At 48.0% G+C, this 15,021-nt stretch overlaps 1 protein-coding gene across 1 annotated transcript in view; it reads right to left on the bottom strand.

The window, feature by feature from the left end:
• The window catches only part of LOC310790147 (integrin alpha-6-like), a gene marked incomplete at its 5' end in the record, with an annotated part of 31,629 nt that extends 24,947 nt beyond the window's left edge, over positions 1-6,682 (bottom strand). Inside the window, one exon of the mRNA XM_083651826.1 lies at positions 6,569-6,682. Coding sequence (XP_083507952.1) covers positions 6,569-6,682 — 114 coding nt within the window. The remainder of the gene's footprint in view (positions 1-6,568) is intronic.
• Positions 6,683-15,021: the final 8,339 nt, after the last annotated feature.

Genomic DNA, 15,021 nt, shown 5'->3' with positions numbered 1-15,021 from the left:
GGGCTAGGCGCTTGACTCCATTGGCCAGTGGCGCTGCTCTTGAGGCAGAGGAGGGCGCCGGCGCTTGACTCCATTGGCCAGTGGCGCTGCTCTTGAGGCAGAGGAGGGCGCCTGCATGGGCTAGGAGATCCCCCCCCCGTGGGGGATCGGGAGTCAAGACTCGTTGGTGGTGGACTGGGGAGGTGGGTGGGGCAAAACAACGCTTCGGAGGCCGGCTTCAAGGGAGATGGACTGCCGTGGGCTGCTGCTGCTATGATCGGCCAGAGAGAGAGAGGTGACGTAGAACCCTTGCTATATATATGAGGATTAACTGACGTCATGTTTGACGTCATAGCAGACGTCATACTAGGATATTTGACCACGTTGAGATCAGATTACGCGTGAGTGGCCTTCTGCTTGAACTATGGTCTGGAGACCTCACTTCAATCAGGAGAGGCCAGTTGGTAGGATTAGACAAACTTTATTTAGCAATCGGCGTGCATGGCAAATGCTTTGGCGCTTGACTCCATTGGCCAGTGGCGCTGCTCTTGAGGCAGAGGAGGGCGCCTGCATGGGCTAGGAGATCCCCCAAAAGGAAGATCTGATTACCGGAGGTTAATTGAGATCTGCATGCGCCAGTAGTTGATTGCACTATTCCGGCCTTCGACCTTTTTAGCGACTTACAGCTATTTGCGGCTGGCGCTCCCAACTCGGTCGGGCACCTCGCGATAGCGCTTCCCAGCTTGGCCTACCTGGCCGCCTTGGCGCTTCGCGATCGTACTTTCCGGCCTTCGACCTTTTTAGCGACTTACAGCTATTTGCGGCTGGCGCTCCCAACTTGGTCGGGCCTTCGATCTTGCTTTTCCTGCCTTCGACCTTTTTAGCGACTTACAGCTATTTGCGGCTGGCGCTCCCAACTCGGTCGGGCACCTCGCGATAGCGCTTCCCAGCTTAGCCTACCTGGCCGCCTTGACGCTTCACGATTGTACTTTTCCTGCCTTCGACCTTTTTAGCGACTTACAGCTATTTGCGGCTGGCGCTCCCAACTCGGTCGGGCACCTCGCGATGGCGCTTCCCAGCTTAGCCTACCTGGCCGCCTTGGCGCTTCACGATTGTACTTTTCCTGCCTTCGACCTTTTTAGCGACTTACAGCTATTTGCGGCTGGCGTTCCCAACTCGGTCGGGCACCTCGCGATAGCGCTTCCCAGCTTAGCCTACCTGGCCGCCTTGGCGCTTCGCGATTGTACTTTTCCGGCCTTCGACCTTTTTAGCGACTTACAGCTATTTGCGGCCGGCGCTCCCAACTCGGTCGGGCCTTCGATCTTGGTACATTAGAATTTAGCTTGGCGCTTCCCGGCTTGGCCTACTTGGCTGCCTTGGCGCGACTACCCTGACTTTCTGCTCTCTCTTTCTCTTTCCCCCCCCAAAAATGAGCCGGGGAGTTTACTGCGCCTTGCTGGCGCCGTGCTTTCGAGGAGCCACCACCAACGAGACATTTTCTTCATCGGCACGGAAGTCCGGGACATTGTTTGTTGCCATGCTCACCGATTTAAGGGAGGAGGGTTCTTTGGGCCGCCAGTATGGCCGCCTGCTCCGGGCGGATGTAGCTGGAGAATGCCGATGACGACCAGCGGCCCATTTGCTGGAGGGAGGCGGAGGACACTCCTTGCTCGGCGGCCGAGGTGGCCGCTCCGATCCTGAAGGAGTGGCTGGAGTAGTTCTTTGTCGGGAGGTTGCATTGCTGGAGCGTTTGCTTGAGGTGCAGGGTGAACCAGGATCTTGTCATGTGGTGACAAGGTGCGATGAGGAACAGGGGGGCCGAGGGGCCGGTCCGAGGCCTGAGCCTGACGTAGTGAGCCATGGACGAGAAGGGGCAGAAGGGGGAATTGTTCCGGGCGATGACGATGTGCCGATGAGGGCCAGCGGCCCGTTTGCTGGAGGGAGGCGGAGGGCACTCCTTGCTCGGCGGCCGAGGTGGTCGCTCCGATCCTGAAGGAGTGGCTGGAGTAGTCCTTCGTCGGGGGTTGCATTGCTGGAGCGTCTGCTTGAGGTGCAGGGTGAACCGGGATCTTATCGTGTGGTGACAGGGTGCGATGAGGAGCAGGGGAGCCGAGGGGCCGGTCCGAGGCCTGAGCTTGACGTAGTGAGCCATGAACGAGAAAGGGCAGAAGGGGGCTAGTGCCTTCCTGTATGCTATTGTGTGCTGGGGCAGCGGGGCTCTCTGGCTGCGGTGTCAGAGAAGAGAACGTTGTCCAGGCTACGCTCCATCGTGAACGATGACTCGCGCCCACTCCACGGCGTGCTAGTCGAACGCAGGAGTACGTTCAGTGAGAGACTGATTCCACCTAGATGCAGTACGGAGAGGCACAGGAAATCATTCCTGCCTGTGGCCATTAGTCTATTTAATGCCTCTCTTACAGAGCACCTCGGAGACGCTCAGTCTCCCTGAGACTGAGCCAGCCGATAGGTTAACTGTGCCTGGCTGAGCCACGTGTGGCGTATAGGGCAAGCCGACTTAATATAGTCCAGGGTGCAATAATGATAATTGACACGAAATGTATACTTACCTGACGTGTTTTGTATTTTGCTACTTAGACATTCCACTTATTTTTGCTTCTAGCGCATTTACTAGTTATTCTATGCTATGTTGTGTTTTTTTTTTTTTTTTTTTTTTTCTTTCTGCTTATTGCTTAATATTGCATTTGCGTTGCATTTACTACTGTTTATTTTATTTTAAGCTATGTGTGTACTGTGAGCGAGCTACTGTAACCTGTCCCGATTTCCCCTCGGGAATCATTAAGTCATTCTGATTCTGCTTCTGAAGAAATGCCAGAGGCATTTTACTTTGAAATTCGTTAAGAACAGGAGGTGGTGTATTAAGACCGGGTAGCTTAACACGGAAAGACGTCAGCATTCCCTGGGCCGTCTGGCTTCGGTCCGAAGTTATGCAGTAACACTCATTCTAGCTGATGCTCAGACAAGCTCCGTGGGCCAGGGGTGTTAGAATGGCCCCTTGCGTGGTTATTATTATTATTGTTGTAATTATTATTATTATAATTATTATTATTATTGTGACTCCCGCTGGCCATTTGCCAGAAGCGATTTCCGCTTAGGCGTCGGAGATAGGCAGGCTGAGATGCCCGCTGGGTAGAGTAGTCAGATCACAGGCCAAATAACTTGTCAGTCAGCTTCGCTTTATTTAGTCAAAGCCCGAGGGTTGATCTGACACCTATATTCCTTTGTGGTGTTGGATACACTGTAATCAGGGATCTTGCTTTATCAGTGTAATTTATTGTATTTATTGTTTTGTATTGTTTTTTTGGATGTGTACAGAGTACAGCTTGTTTGCAGTATTCATGCCTTAAATTGCCCTTTGCGGGACTGGACTGGTAGATTGCCCGTTTAAATGCTGAAGTACTGATACTTTCCTCATGGGTCCTTTCGCGTCCACGGGTGACTGGTCCTCCGGGGTATGCTCGGTGTGCTGTGGTCGTCAACCCCGTCCTTGGTAGAGCAGGTAGCTCTTGAGAGAGGCGGGCAGGGGCAGTCCGTGGATTCCGCTCAAGCGGTCCCTTCCTAGAGCCGCCCGCACGGAGCGCCTGCACAGGTCCATCAGAGGGAGGGGATCCGGATCGAGTCCGTTTATGTACCGGATTCGTATTTCGCAGTGTCCCCACACGGCGCTCACTGCGGGGTACACCTTCCTGCCCTTAAGTCCTCCGAACGCCACCCCTAGGTCATGTCCGTCCACTATGAAACCTAACGTCCCCTCGTCCATGTCCAGACGACTAACAGAGCGAGTCTGGTATTATGAAGGTGTTGTCGGGCTCCAGGAAGGGGGGTGATAGTGGAGTTGTTTTTTAAGATTGTTGTTCAAATAAACCCCCTCAGATCGGCTAAAGTTAAGAAATTATCATTGTCATCATCACAGAAGCTTCCTAATTTAATTTATCAGTCACCATCAGTCACATGGGGTCACTGGGGACCCAGAGGTAGAAAATAAACAAACTCAGCTGCGTGTAACAGCAAAGATAATTGAGAATGAGAAGGCAAGAGTATATACTGTAGTGCCTTTTTGAAAACAGCGCTGCGGCCATTTTGGCCTGAAATACGGCTCCTTGCTGGGGCAGAAGCTTAGTCTCCAAAATGGCGGATTGGCTGTGTGCTGTCGCATCTTTACGATAAAAGGTCTCTGGTTACCGTGAACCTCCGTTTCACAAACACCACGACAAGGAGAGAGACAGCTACTTTTCACACTCTGTTTTGGATTAAGAGGATGTCCTGAAGTGTGACGGTGGATTAAAGACTTGATGAAAAACGTCATGTGATCTGGTGGATTATAGTCTTCGTGACAGAAAGAACAGGACACCCGATGGGTTAACGTTACATGGATGCGAGTTTTACTGCCGAGTGCGACTTTCTGCTTGACTGCATGTAACGTTAAACTTTTATCGTCCATGAATTCCTGGGAGTGCTTATTCTTTTCGTGAATGGATTATTTTACGTCGCTGGATTTGGAAGGGAAAGCAAATTGCACTACATTTCAGCTGTTGCCGCCGGAATGAACCGTTCGCCCCATGGGATGCCAGGGTATTCGTCCGGGCGGGTTGGGTGGTGGTGGGGAGCACGTCGGCTTGCTGCGCGGGCGGGGGCGGGATCGGCTGTTGAGCCGGCTGGGCTGAGGCGAGCGTGGGGGAAATGGGGGGGGGGGGGTTCCAGCACCCTCAGGCGAGCCTCCACTGATCTGTTAGCATCTAGCAGGGACAGCAGGATGGCTCTTAACTCATTCACTGCCAATATCTGACTGGCATTTTTGGCACAGGCCAAGTATTTCCATAATGTTTGGTCATCTTTCAAGACCCACAGTAAATTCTGTACTAGGACTACAGTGATGTCCAATACCTCGAAATGAAGATCTAAGTCTCTACTTTCACCCCCAAAAAGAAAGTTAGCTTTTAGCATGTTCTGTACTCTACTTATAACCCTTTTTATACACCCCATGTTCACCAAAAAAGCCTGTCTGGGAAGAGAAAAGGGAGAAAAAAGCATTTTTGTAAAAGGGCACAATCTCAGGCATAACTCACTCTCAATTCTTTTATTTTGAACTGTATTGACATCAGACATGTAAATATTATTCGTTAGGACACAAATGACAAAAAATAAATAAATAAATATATATATATATATATATACACACATGAAGTGCTTTTTTTTTTACATTCAACAATACAGTTTACTCGGTGTGAGTGTGCAGACAGACAGACAGACAGACAGACAGACAGACACACCGACAGACAGACAGACAGACAGACAGACAGACAGACAGACAGACAGACACACACACACACACACACACACACACACACACACACACACACGATCCCCCTTTTAGATTTCTAACCCAACATAGGATAAGCAATAACCACGCCCTGTGGCGCTGGGATTGGCCAGGAGCAACACTGGAGGGCACGCAGCCCAGCGATTTCATGAACCAACTGAAGAGCTCTTGAGAAGGACAGCGGGCTGCTGTGAGTGCCTTCTGCCCGCTGCTGCCTAGCTGTTCCTGTGTTTATTTTTGATTTGTTCTGGTACACCGTCCTCGTCCATGTCTCCCTGTCATATCAACTCTGCTATTTGATCGTTCCCGTTTTCCCCTCGGCTATTCAACACGTCCTCACCGCCCTCGCAAACTGATCGATCATTTCCTCATTCCTCCGATGATCAAACACATCTCTTGATTACTTTCTCCCGTTTTCTCCTGGCTGGCACAGAGGAAGGCGACTCCAGCTCGTGCAGCGCGCCGAGGGCGTTTCAATGGCGTTTCTCCTGTCTGCACAAGGAAGCGTTACCCGTTCTCTGCTTTTCCTCTTGCTCAATTTCAAAACAACAGCTGCGGTATGTGTTTGATCGCGTGCTGTCGGCTACCCTTTGAAGGCAGGGACCTGTGTCTGTGTCACAGGCTGGGCAAGTGTTTGCTGCAGGCGCTGCACCAATAAAAACAAAAACACGTCAAACACGTCTTTGGCGTGGATGGCTATTTCTGATAACACGTCAAAGACGTCTTTGGCGGTGAATGAGTTAATGGCCCGGGCAGGATCGGCTGCTGCTGGGCTGAGGCTAACGTGGGGGGAGTGGGGGGAATGGGGGGGGGGGTTTCCAGGGCTCTCAGACGAGCTTCTACAGATCTGCTATTATCTAGCAGGGACAGCAGAATGGCTCTTGACGACCCCTGTCGGCTCGGCGGAGCTACGAATGGGGCCGCTTCCGCTTCCGGGGCGGCGGCCTGGAGGTCAGTGCGACCAGGAGGTACGTGGCGTCTCGCAGCGGCCCCGCGGCCTGCATTTCCTCGGCGGCTCCCGGCTCCCGGGGCAGCTGCCTCTACTGGTCTTTGCCCGCGGCCTCTCGCACGTCCACGCCGAGCGGCCTCTCCCTCCGGCACGCTCGCACGCGTTCTTGGGCGTCCACGGCGCGGCGCTTCGTCTTCTGTTACACGGGCCGTCGCAGTGGCGCGCCCCGTGCCACGGGAACGCGCGCTGGGCCTTCTCGTCGGGGCTATGCTGGCAGCCTGTGGTCCGGTCGCTTTGCCAACGTTTTCGTCGGACACCTCGGAAGGCAAGTACGCTCCGTGGCCGGTCCGGGACAGGGAACCGATGTCTAGGCTGCCGTCACAGTCCATGGGCTGCCCTGCCTCGGAACTCGACATGCCAGGAATGGGAATATCCACGGGTAGAGAAGGCTTGTGGGTGCTGATTCGGTCTGCGGATCTGGTGCAAAACAACGCTTCGGAGGCCGGCTTCAAGGGAGATGGACTGCCGTGGGCTGCTGCTGCTATGATCGGCCAGAGAGAGAGAGGTGACGTAGAACCCTTGCTATATATATGAGGATTAACTGACGTCATGTTTGACGTCATAGCAGACGTCATACTAGGATATTTGACCACGTTGAGATCAGATTACGCGTGAGTGGCCTTCTGCTTGAACTATGGTCTGGAGACCTCACTACAATTGACAACCGGTCCTGCATGTATCTACCGGTCCTTGGCACAAAAAAGGTTGGGAACCCCTGGTTTAACTGACCTGGCAACCCCTATGGCTGCTGGGTTCTACACGCTTGCTTGACACTGATAGGGCTACAAACGAGCGTCATCATCGTCACGTTTGTTTGTTTTAAATATTCCTCTAAATATGGCTAAAAGTCCAAAAAACGTCAAATTTTCTTCGGCACTGCCCTGGCGGGCAGCACCGAGAGCCCCCTCCTTACACCACCCCCTACTTAAAAGTACTTCCAGCGCAGATGCCCCCAAACCCCCGCCCCTGGGAGGGGGCCCCTAATCTATATCCTGCTTAGGGCCCCCAGATGGCTAGGGCCGGCCCTGCTCAACGCCAAACATAACTCTATTTCCATTTATGCAATAAATGGTTAAATCTATGACAAGAGTGTTCTTGAATTAAATTATAAATGCCAAGCGAATGGTGATAAGCAAATTGTATCCGCGGACATCCACGTAGTGCAGTGGTACCGTAGATTCCCTGCCTACCAACACGAGGGCCGCAGGTTCGAGCCCCCTTGTTACCTCCGGCAGGTGTCCATACAGGCACAATTGGCCGTGTCTGCTGATGGGAAGCCGGATTAGTGGTGTCTTCTGGTCGCTGCAATAGCGTTCAACAGTCACATGACGTTCCGTGACATCTCCTGGTCGGGAAGAGAATTCCCCATTCACTTTCTCCATAGACATTTCGAAAAATCCTTATATAACGAGTTTTAAGCCTGGAACCAAGCCAACCAGCGACGTACTGTGTTATGAGTGACCATAATACATTAACTTGGAGCAAAAACAAAAAATAAAACGCAAAAAAGAAAATAGAATTGTCTATGTTTTTTCCCAGTTTTACCAGGAGACGTCACGTGACTATTGAACGTGTTGCTATAGTGCCTCCACTGGTCGGTCGGGGCCTGTTCAGGGAGAGGGGAACTGGGGGGGGGGGGGGGGGGGGTTGGGGGGGATAACATGATCCTCCTACGCTGGTGAGTGCACAACATGTATCGGATGGGTTAGGGTTATGTCCTAGTCTACAACTCTCCCCAGATCGGCAGAAAGGGTGGAGCAATCAATGACTGGGACAGCAAGGGGAATTGGCCCAGTACAATAAGGGGGGGGAAACGGGGGCAAATCAGAAAAAAACACTTAAAAATAAAGACAAATTGTATCCGCTGTTATACTTTTTACCCAAAAATGAATAATGGGATAAACAATAAATATGTTTGCAGCATGAGACACTATCACCCACCTACTGCTTTGTTGGATTGATGATTTATATATCATTGATGAGTTATATCAATACATGAATACTTTTGACAGTAAATTACATATAATTCAGACAAAACATTAACATTTTGAAAACGATAAGCTGCCACCATCTTGGACCTTGTGAAAGTGAGATGAATTAAGTGTTTGTAATTAATTAGAGCTTTGGTGATCATTGATTTCAGATTTCCACATAACAAGGAGGGTGGTAGGAGTTAAAGCCCCCATGTTGGCATCCATCCTGCAGACGTCTCCTTAACAAGGATCTTAACCACAGTAAGCATTAAATCATGATTATGGTCAGAATTACAACATTGCATTGGAAACGCTATAGCTAGTCTAATTAGAAATCAACAATTAACTGTAGCCCACAGCTTACATTCAGTGAACATGGGTCATGAGTTGACTAAATTGAACAGGAAGTGCATCTTCTGTGTTTCAACCAATCACATATGATTTACATGGTCGACCTTGTTCATGGTGAGACAAAACCTTTGATTTGAGTCGGAAAACATCAGTTATGCAAGACAAAGGTGACACAATGATCGGAGGACTGGTTGCTTTGATTCTCCTTAGTACAGTGTGTAAGTGCAACTCTGAACTATTATGAGATAGTATACTGTAAGCATTAGTGTAAACAATTTTGCAATTAATTGTTTTGATTTATTGAAAAATATATTAGACATGATAGAAATGTACAAGGCCATGCAATAAGTATTTTTTAATAATAATTTTTCATTGTTCTTTTCTTGATCTCTATGATGTCTAGTAACTCTATTGTTTGTCTCTCTTCTTTAGCCCTAATTCAAACTGTAGCGGTTCCTGATCTGATGCCTTCGACTGTGGTTCAACTTGGACATAATGTTACTCTGCGATGCCAGGTCCCATACGCGGACCACAAATTACTTTACTGGTATAAGCAACCTCTTGGATATAAGGTCCAAATAGTTGCTGTACATTACGCAGATATATCATTTAAAGGACAGTTTAACAACCCACGCTTCACAGGTGGAAAACATGATGCTGAGTATTATCTGACCATCAAAAATGTAAGCAAGGAGGATGAAGCAACATACTTCTGTCAAGACAGAGACAGATCATACGATGGGAATGATTTTACTGGCACGTTTTTGGTTGTGAATGGTACAGTATGCTATACTTTCTAATATACTTTCTATACAGTATATCTGTTTTGCCACAGTCAATCATCACTAATTTAGTTCATTCCTTTTGATTCTTTGTTGAATTATGCAGGTTACAGTCAGCAGAAGTTTGTCCACCTGACACAGTCAGAGCTGGGAGACTCAGTGACTCTCCAGTGTTCGGTCTCCAACAGCAAAGCAAACAGCTCCCAGTGTCCAGGTGAACACAATGTAGCAGACAGCTCCCAGTGTCCAGGTGAACACAATGTGTACTGGTTCAGAGCTGGATCAGGAGAATCCCATTCAGCCATCATGTACACTGACAGGAACAGGAGTGCTGAATGTGAGGAGAGAGTTTCTCCTCAGCAGAAATGCTCCTACAGTCTCTCCAAAAGTCTCAAGAGCTCCTCTGATGCCGGGACTTACTACTGTGCTGTCATGACATGTGGGGAGATCCTGTTTAGCAACGCGTCTAAAGTGGACACAAGTATGTGTTTAAATTTGAATTTAATTCATGATTGAATCAAATTGATCATTAGACACCAATTAGTTACCATAAACTACTCAGTAAAGTACTTACTAAATTCCCCTCCTTAGATCATCTACAGGTTTGTTATGCTAAAAAATAAAATGTGTTTATTCATGCATACTGTACGTGTCTATTACACACATGCAAGCTTCTTTATTTTACCAAAAGTCCCGAGTCTGAGTGTAATCAATCAGCTTTTTGGCCGTTAGGCTACATAGCTCAGGGCATTTTCTTCAGATGTAATTTTAACTTATAAATTGTGCCTGTTGAAGACAAATTATTAATATTCAAAATGCCACAGTACACTGCTGATATATAATTTTACAACTTATGTAATGATTGCCCCATAAAGTACTGTATTTCTATTATGAAATGTCAGGCATCAATGAGTTAAAAGCAAATGAGGAGTTGAGTGTAATTCTTTTTCTCCTGATTTCAGAACCAGAATTGAACCCAGTTGTCCTTTTGCTGGGGCTACTGTTGGCTTGCAGTGTCATTGTGAATGTGATTGCCGTCCTTATTTTCTCCAGAAATCGAAGGCGGGATTGTAAACATTGCAAAGGTATAGTAGCTTCATCATGTATTAAATTTTTGATGCATTACAGTCAGGATCCTCTATTAGAAATTGGAAATTCTTTATTAATATATTACAAAGGTGCCCTTGAGCAAGGCATGTAACACAAAATTGCTGATTGCTCTAGTGGAGCTGCTCAGTGGCCAAAAGCAGTGCAGTTGTATAGACCATTTACACAGGGGGCATTTTGTGTCGAAAAGGCAGAATAAACACAGCTGCTGCAAGCAAAACACTAATTCATGGAATCATGGAAGTTAGAAACCCTCATTAGTGTTTTGCTTGCATCTGTGTTTACCCTGCCTTTTCGACACAAAATGGCCCACGTCAGAAGGGTATATTGAGGTCCCACAAAGTAACTTTAAAGCCAGGTGTTGCTGAAAATGAGCAGGTATTCAAATCCTCATTTTGTGCAGACCTGACCTTTAATGTGTACTGGGATGAGAGAGGATGTAATTACATGTAACTAGGAGGGAATTAATATCGCTTTAGAATACAGAATATATATACAGAATACAGAATATATAGAATACCGCGCCCCTGTAGTTACCCTGTATAATAGGTACCCGATAGTTATGGAATAACTATAGTATAAGTTATCCTAAATTGAAATTAAATTGAAATTATTATTTCTCATATAGGTCATACGTATCCTGTAACAACAGAATGGGGTACCCGCGGTCGTTACAAAAATACCTATGGTATAATAACAGAATAGATACCCGGTAGTCACAAGAATAGATACGGTATAAGTTCTTTATAAGGCCCCCTTCATTACCCCATTATCCCATGACTTCAGATTTTGTTACCCTATACTTACTTACCCTGTAAATTCATATTTTGTTACCTTGTAAGTTGCGGGCTGTATTCTAAAGCATTACAGAGGATGACAAAATCACATTGAAATGAAAAGAATAACCATCTTCCTGGATTGTCTACGCCAGGGATACTCAACGTGCTTTGCCCGGGGGCCACTTTCGTGAAATGATAGGAGGCCAGGGGCCAGTTAATAAACAAACAATATAAATTTTTCTGTAGCGGATTGTAGGTTTTTGAGGTGTCAGCCGGAGTTTAGTCTGACAATGTTGTGCACACCGGATAGTTAGTTAGGTTAAGTGCCTGGGTAGCGAGCAGACGGCGGCATTTGACAATTTAGCTGGAGCTCAGTCAAACTTGATTTCACATTAGTTTTTATTGTGAATTAGATTCTAATTCACAATGAAAACTAACGTGAAATTATTAGAAAATGGTCGGGGGGCCACTCTGCACCCTGTCGCTGGCCGCATCTGGCCCCCGGGCCGCAAGTTGAGTATCACTGGTCTACACTCTTTCATGTCATGTTCTTTTTTTCTCATAGGAACAGTGAGGGCTTCCTATAACCTTGGACATGACAAGTCAACTGTGGATCGGTCAAGTAATCTGGTAATTATGTTTCAAGCAACATTGTCCAGAGTAGTTCCAGTTGACAGGACCTTTCTGGTGACACTGAGCAGCATCACATTTAGAGGCAGGAAACAAGGGATGTGGGTGGTGTGAGGGGGGAGGTGGAAGGTAGAGAATGGGCCATAGCTCGGGATAGGAAGGTGGTAGAGAGTCGGGATTCGAGGGGTGGGTAGAGGGAGTGGCTAGGGGGATGTGGGTGGTTGAAGGGGGGCAAGGGTAGGGGGAAGGGTGGTGCCATAAAGCTGAATGTCCACCCCACTCCGCCGTGGCCTTAAAGGGTTGGGCTTGTTTTTATGGTGCCGCGTCTATGTGCCGAGAGGCCGCAATGCCGATAGCCCACAAGCAGAACCAGCTGAGCGAGGCGGCGTGCAGCGTGTTGGTGGACCGGCTGGAGCTAAGCTCTCCCAGCCCCCATGCCTAAACCTAACGTCCCCCCATGCCTAAACCTAACCTCCCCCAGACCCTAAACCTAACCTCTCCCACCCCCCACGCCTAAACCTAACCTCTCCCAGACCCTAACCCTAAACCTAACCTCTCCCACCCCCCACGCCTAAACCTAACCTCTCCCAGACCCTAACCCTAAACCTAACCTCTCCCACCCCCCACGCCTAAACCTAAGGTCGGCATTGCGGGTGGTCAGCATAGCGGGTGGACACCGTTTTCATATGGACAAAGTTGACAGATTTATTAAAACTATTACAATAGTTTAGCTATATCCTTACAGAAAATAGTTGATTGCTGTGGTGTTTTGTCCCTTTGACAGTCGTTGCAATCTAGGACCAAAAGCATGTGATTTTCATACTAATACTTGGCCCCTTTCTGGCTACAGTTGTGCTATTTAGAGAAGCAGTTGATGTAGTGTTTGGTTGGAATGTAAACCAACATAATTCTGGTCCTTGGTGGCACATGATCGGATACCAAAAACCTGTGGTTTTTATATTGACTCGGTCCTGACTGAAGGTTGAGATAAGAGGCGCTATCGTTTGCGCGCCTCTTATTGCTATCTTCCCAGCGTCTTAAGCTATCGTCTGCCTCCACCGTCCAGTTTTGCGCTGGGATGACACAGGTGGCCCAGGCGTGTCGGTGGGCCTCTAGCCTATCATGTGTCTCGCGCAAGTGTCATTTAGCGCTGTGGGGAAGATAGCGTCGGTATGTCCCGAGCGCAAAGAGAGGTTTGGGCGTTGCCCGTTCCAAAATAGGCGTTCCAGCGCAATGTGTTAGAAAAAGCTCTCAATTTTAATGCCAGGAAATAGCTGGTCTTAGCGCAAACATCCCCACTATGCCAGGCGTATGCCTGAGCGCAGACAGCAGACTAACCCTAAAAAACACACATTGATTTAACAATGAGAATTTGTTTGTCATGGTTTTGTGCGAAAAGTGATTTGCGTTTTGAATTGGATTACCAGGGGAACGAGGGTCTGGCGGGGCGGGAGTCTGTGTGTAGCGCGGGGAGGGGTGCTTTGTGTTCGGCTAGTGTGCCGTGTCCTGAAGGGGGAGAAGGTGTGAGCTGGGCCGGGTAGGCAGGGCTGCTCGGTGCACAGCGTGGGTAGAGGCACTGCCGAGTCTCCGAGGCAACGCTGTGCGTGGTCCCGCGGATCGAAATCAGTTTCTGGCAGCAAATCACTTTCTGACACAACACCGGCCAGTAGGCTATAAGTAACCATTGATACTATACAGTAACCTCTCTCCCTGCACCATGCAACAATAGCTTAACCCGACCGGACAATTCTGGTATAGGCTACTGAAATAAAATCTCACACATCCCTACCTATGTTATAGCCTATATGAGCGAAACGACTAATTAAAAGGCTACTAATTACAAAAGCATCAATTTTCGTTACTAATCCGAACTGGTTCATCCTCCAATTGTCTCTTCCCTCTCTCGTTCTCTCCCCCCTCTCTCTCTCTCTGACTCTCTCCCTCTCCCCATCTAGGCTATCTTTTATTTCTCCCTCTTTCTCTCTCTCACTCTAGTCCCGAAGCGGATAGAGACTGAGAACTGAGTCTACTCTCAGTGAGGAGGAAGCTGCTGACGTGACGTTGTGGTTTTATGGGCATGACCACACCTCCACAATGCTTTTGGGCATAAACACGCCTATACGGAGATGTGCGCCGGGATGACGTAAAGCGCAGCGGGCCGACATGCCCACAATTAGGGCTTTGCGCGGCGCTGTTCCAGCGCAAAACGGGCGCTAACGCAAAATGACCGCCGTTGGGAAGATAGGGCCCGTACTCTCTAATATCTTTGTTAATAATACACAATTATTCTTTGCAGGATGGTGACGCAGATGAATTGACCTATGCAGGACTAGATTTCTCCACAAGGAAAGCTAAAGGGAGGAAGAAGAGAGAGGTGCCACAGGAGAGTGTGTACGCTGCCGTGGCAACAGAGTGAAGTGCTTTCACCATGCTCACTGGCCCACATCATTTCGCAAAGAAAATATTCGATATGTAAACTGCAGCATAGAATAGCTTCATGGTTTGATTTCTGTTTGTTGGTGAATGCATTAACTTGTATGATAATGGTGAAAAAAAGGAAGCTCAGCTCTACTAGATGTAAGCGTGTAATATCAACTTTTAATGCAAATACAAATTGTGTGATAATGTTAATAGTACAATATATTAGTGGCCAGTAGTTGGATTTGTTAGTGATTCTGTATGTAAACAGTACATGTGTTCAATAATGTTAATAATAATGCTGTGTTCAAATAATAAGAATGGGTATTTCTTTTGTGTTGCTTTTCAGATTGAGTGCATTTTGAACATGCACTTAAAAGTAATTCAATAATGAGAGACTAGAAGTAAAGTACAATACACTTTAATGATGAAACAAACAACACTTAGATTTGGCGAATGACTCCATGGTATGATGACGCTCCTCTGAGACGTGAGGAGGGCATCAGAGATTTATAGGATAGAGAACCCCCATAGGGAGTTCTATTGGAGCCATGACATCAGGGGAGGAGGGGGGGAGAATCGACTGCTACACAGGATTTCAGCAGCTAGGGTGACACACAAGGTGAGTTACAACTTTGCAGGATACGAGAAGACT

Source organism: Poromitra crassiceps (genome assembly GCF_964638095.1).
Source record: "Poromitra crassiceps genome assembly, chromosome: 15".
NCBI lineage: Eukaryota > Metazoa > Chordata > Actinopteri > Beryciformes > Melamphaidae > Poromitra > Poromitra crassiceps.
The sequence above is the reverse complement of the archived record's forward strand: the minus strand, read 5'-3'. Positions and strand labels throughout refer to the sequence as shown.